General features: G+C 36.6%; 1 protein-coding gene across 1 annotated transcript; it reads left to right on the forward strand.

Annotated features, from left to right (window-relative positions):
• The first annotated feature begins 297 nt into the window (after positions 1 to 297).
• LOC141640023 (uncharacterized) lies at positions 298 to 1,359 on the forward strand. The gene has a single exon (XM_074448985.1). The coding sequence runs from the start codon at positions 298 to 300 to the stop codon at positions 1,357 to 1,359; it is 1,062 nt and encodes a 353-aa protein (XP_074305086.1).
• Positions 1,360 to 5,100: the final 3,741 nt, after the last annotated feature.

Below are 5,100 nucleotides of genomic sequence, written 5' to 3' on the forward strand. Positions count from 1 at the left end.
ACTAATTCCATGGAGTTTAATTACCATCCACTCTGTAGAGCACTTAGACTGAATCATTTGTGCTTTGCAGATGATCTTCTAATGTTCTGTAGGGGTGACAAGGCTTCCATTCTTACTATTCTTAGAGCTTTTGCCACATTCTCTAAAGCATCAAGTTTGGAGATTAATCGTGAGAAGTCTGATATTTAATTCAATGGTATGAGCAATAAGGCTGGTCAGTATGTGTTAAGTTTGTCTGGCTTCAAAGAGGGCAAGTTTCCATTCAGGTATCTTGGCATTCCAATCTCTTATAAAAGAATGGCAGTGGGTGATTGTTCTAGATTGGTTGAGAAGATTGTGCAGAAAATTAGTGGTTGGGGTGCTAGAAAGTTAAGCTATGCTGGCAGGCTTGTACTGGTTCAGGCTGTTTTGACTCAACTTCATAGCTTTTGGACTCGTATATTCATCATCCCTGCTACTGTGATGGACAGGATTAACAACATTTACAGAAACTACCTTTGGTGTGGGTCTGATGAGTTTCATAAGACACCACCTGTGGCTTGGGATAGGGTCTGTACAGGGAAAAAATATGGAGGTCTTGGCATTGTTAATGGTAAAAATTGGAATGTGGCTATGTTGGGCAAGTATGTATGGTGGTTAGCTGAGAAAACTGATCATTTATGGATACGTTGGGTCAACCACATGTACATCAAAGGCCAAAATTGGTTGGACTATTCTCTTACTGTAAGTTCCAGCTGGACTTGGAGAAAAATCTGCCAAGTCAAGGATATGCTCAAACCTGGTTTTTGTCATGGCAGATGGAGTACCAATGCTGGGGTCTATAGTGTTTCTGTTCGGTATAATTGGCTGCAGGGTAATCTATCTTCAGTGCCGTGGTATCCTATTATTTGGAACAGATTTAATCTTCCCAAGCACTCCATTATAGGATGGCTGGTTATTCAATGTCGTCTATTGACAAAGGATAAGATGCTCAGATTTGGCATCATTGCAGATGGGCACTGTGATATGTGCTTGGATCATTGGGAGGATCATACTCATTTGCTGTATGACTGTAGATTTAGCTCCTGCTGCTGGAAGCTGCTTGCTGCTTGGTTAGATGTATATTTCCCTGCAACTGATATTTTGGACTGGTGTAGAAGGTGGAGATGTAGATCTTTGTTGAAAAAGCAAATTGTTATTACTGCTATCATGGCCATGATCTATCAGATTTGGAATGCCCGCAACATTTGCAGAGTGGACAATAAGTTGGTTCATCCTACTTATGCGGTTAAAGCTGTTACTGCCTTGGTACAGAGTAGAGGACAATCTTGGAAGTGGACGTCTAAATTCCAACGATTGCATTGGGTGCCTTGGATGTAATCTAGTTTTTGTTGTTTTTCGTTGGTGGTTAAAGTGATTACACTTGGTGATTTTGTACCTAAATTCCTAATTATTAATAAAATTTGTCACATTTCAACAAAAAAAAAAAAATTATAAATCGGATAAACCGCAACATTGTTTTTCTCGGTAAATTTTCGAAATTTTTTAACCTAAGTTTTGAACATTATGAGTGTAATGGTATTTTTCCAGAATGTTCATGAGTTTAAAATTTCAAATTTTGAATTTATTTGAAATTTTTTATGATTTATTTGAAGTTTATGTCAGAATTTTGTATTTTGGGTCCATTTATGAACAATATTAAGAAATCTAGGTTAATTATTGTCAAATGTTAGTGAAACTAATTTTGAGTCCTAAGATGGTTAGGGTAATTAACTAGTACATAAATATGATTTTATGTAATTATTGTGATTTTAAAAGGTTAGATCACGCATATATATGATATTGGCTCTTAAGGAGATTTAGCATAAAATTGGGCATGTTCATACATATTATAATGCTGCATTTTATTTATGATTGTCATAATTTTAATTTTATGTAGTTTTACTTAGTATGGCCTTAGTTTTAATTGGTATTACCCGAAATGTATGGGAATATCGATTCGGTTGTAATTTATTGTGATCTTGTATCACCGTTTTGTAATTTAATAGATTTATTTTATTTACAAATGTATAATAGGAAATTATGTAATCCATTTATAATTTTATTTATTACTTTGTAATTTCCCGGAGTTTCCATGAAGATGGTGTTGCCTCGAGATGCGTGCGAAGACCGAAGTACAAGGGACCAAAGGTGTTGGTTTCCGAATTTGTAATAATTTATTAGATTTACTATTTTACGAAGGTCATACTAGGATTTTTTTATGCTTTGCATTTTATTTATATGTTGCATGCATCGCTAAATCGCCATAACTAAAACATGCATTATCATTAAATCGAGTATATCGACCGTGTCAATTACAATTATGGTAGTTCACCTCTATAGTTCACTTAAAACGTGATAGATAATAAATTGACATGACCTCTCGCTAAAAATAAACAATTGAGATTTAGCCTTACCAAAAAGTAGACACCATGAAAACCTATTTCGTGAGGGAGTGCACTCGGCCACACCGGGTACAAACCTTGTTACGTAGGGGAAGTGGGTGATAAATGTCTATCCACTGAATTTATGTTAATGAAGGGTATTTCGGCACACCGTGCCCTAAGTTGATATGAGTTTGGATCATGGACACATTTATTCGAAATTTGGGTTGAACTCAACGAAAGTATTCACGACAATTTCGGGATGTGTTTCGGGCTAGAGATAAATATTAATGTAATTTTATCGACCAAGAGTTCTAAAAGTAGAATCGATTAAAAAGTTAATCCACCAAGTTATGTTAATAAAGGGTATTTCGGCACACCGTGCCTTAAGTTAATATGAATTTGGGTCTTGGAATCATTTATTATAGTTGGGTAGAGGTCACTATATAAATGTTCATATCTTGTTAAATTATTTACAAGTATGATTAAAAGAGACAAATGTTAATATTTCCTTTTTCCTCCATACTTGTAGTTCATTACAATGAATCATCAAACGCTACTACACCAATAACTATTAAGTCTTGCCACAATGTTTTTGACGACGTTTGCTTCAACAATGATTTCAACACTACTAGAAAACTTCATTTTGGGATAGGTTCGGATGGAAACATAAACTTCATCACTTCTTCTAAACCTCCTACTACTACATGATCTCTTGTGAGCCGGTCTCAGGAAGACCGCCTCATAAAATATATAGGATCTTTGTCTTTGGAAGAGAAAGATGCCAAAACTAGTGGGAGCTCAAGCAATCAAGTTCTTGCTTCCAAGATCAAAAAGTTTAAGATGAAGGGAAAGAAAGGGAAAAACTTCAAGTGAGTTGAAGATGAGTGCCATTATTGCTATGGCATGGGACATTGGCTTAGGAATTATCCCGTATATTTGCGAAATATAAGGGAAAGAATCATCATTCCAAAAGGTAAAATTCCTAAGGAAATTTATGTTATTGATGTAAATTATACTTCCACTACGACATGGGTACTGGATACCGGTTGTGGTTCTCACCTTTGTAATCATTTACAGGGGTTAAGAGACGTGAAGAGGCTTAGCAAAGGAAATGTGGATCTACGCCTTGGAAATGGAGCTCGAGTAGCGGCCGAATCCAAGGGAACTTATGTATTAGCTTTGCCTAATGGATTTGAGTTGTATTTACATAATTTTTTTTATGTGCCTACACTTTCTAAAAACATTATTTCTATCGCTATGTTAGACATGGACGGTTTTTGTTTTGTCATTAAGAACAATCGTTGTACTATTTCAAGGAACGACTTGGTTATAGGCCAAGCTCCTTCCATTAATGGCATTTACATTTTAGAAACCTTGAATCCGACTAATGACATCTTCAACATTCAATCAAAGAAACTCAAATCAAGTGATCCAAATGAATCGTTCATTTGGCATTGTCGATTAGGTCACATAAACGAGAATCGCATCAAAATATTAATTTCGACTAATGTGATTACACCATTTGATTATCAATCATATGGAACATGCGAATATTGCCTTCTTGGAAAATTGACTCGAAATCCTTTTAGTGGTAAAGGGACACGAGCAAGTGAACTATTGGGACTCATACATACCGTTGTATGTGGACCAATGAGTATCACCGCTCGAGGAAATTATGACTACTTCATAACCTTCACCGATGACTTGAGTAGATATGGGTATATCTATTTAATGAAGCATAAAAGTGAAGCTTTTGAGAAATTCAAGGAATTTCAAAACGAAGTAGAGAACCAATTGAACAAAAGGATAAAGGCACTACGATCCGATCGTGGTGGAGAATATCTTAGCCTTGAATTCGATTCACACTTGAAAGGTTGTGGTATTATATCACAACTTACTCCACTCGGAACACCACAACTCAATGGTGTTGCCGAAAGGAGAAATCGAACCCTACTTGATATGGTTCGATCCATGATGAGTCAAACCGAGTTACCGAACTCGTTTTGGGGATTTGCGATTCAAACCGCAATAAAATCTTTGAACGTAAGTCCAACCAAAGCAACTGAAAAGACTGCATATGAGATATGGAGAGGAAAGGTTCCAGTTCTATCCTATATGAAAATTTAGGGTTGTAATGCTTATGTCAAAATTAAAAATGACAATAAGTTGGCACCACGATCCAAAAAATGCATTTTTGTTGGATATCATATGGCCTCCCGAGGCTATTACTTCTATAAAGCTCAAGAAAACAAAGTGTTTGTGTCTCGAGATGCTGTCCTTCTATAAAGTGACTTTATTTCTAGGGGACAGAGTGGGAGAAACTTTGAACTTGATGAAGTTCAAGAGCCATAAACCGAGGTAGAGACGCAAGAAGATGTTCCTTCGTCGTCTAACACGGTTGTCCCTCCTCCACTTAGAAGAACGGGCCGAGTTATTCGCCATCCCGATCGATATGTGGGACTTATCAAAGAAGATGGAACACTCGATGTGTTGCTTTTAGAAAGTGACGAGCCCGCCACCTACAAAGCCGCAATCTCTAGTCCAAATTCTTACTTATGGCTTGAAGCCATGAAGTCCGAAATAATTCTATGCATGAAAACCAAGTTTGGAACTTGGTGGATTTGCCTAAAGGGGCAAGACCTCTTCAATGCAAATGGATTTTCAAGGTCAAGAATGGCATAGAAGGACATGATGA

Source organism: Silene latifolia, unplaced genomic scaffold, assembly GCF_048544455.1.
Source record: "Silene latifolia isolate original U9 population unplaced genomic scaffold, ASM4854445v1 scaffold_70, whole genome shotgun sequence".
NCBI classification, from domain to species: Eukaryota; Viridiplantae; Streptophyta; class Magnoliopsida; order Caryophyllales; family Caryophyllaceae; genus Silene; species Silene latifolia.

Excerpts from the sequence above, each read along its gene's own strand:
- LOC141640023 (XM_074448985.1), top strand. The coding sequence starts at position 298 with ATGGCAGTGGGTGATTGTTCTAGATTGGTTGAGAAGATTGTGCAGAAA.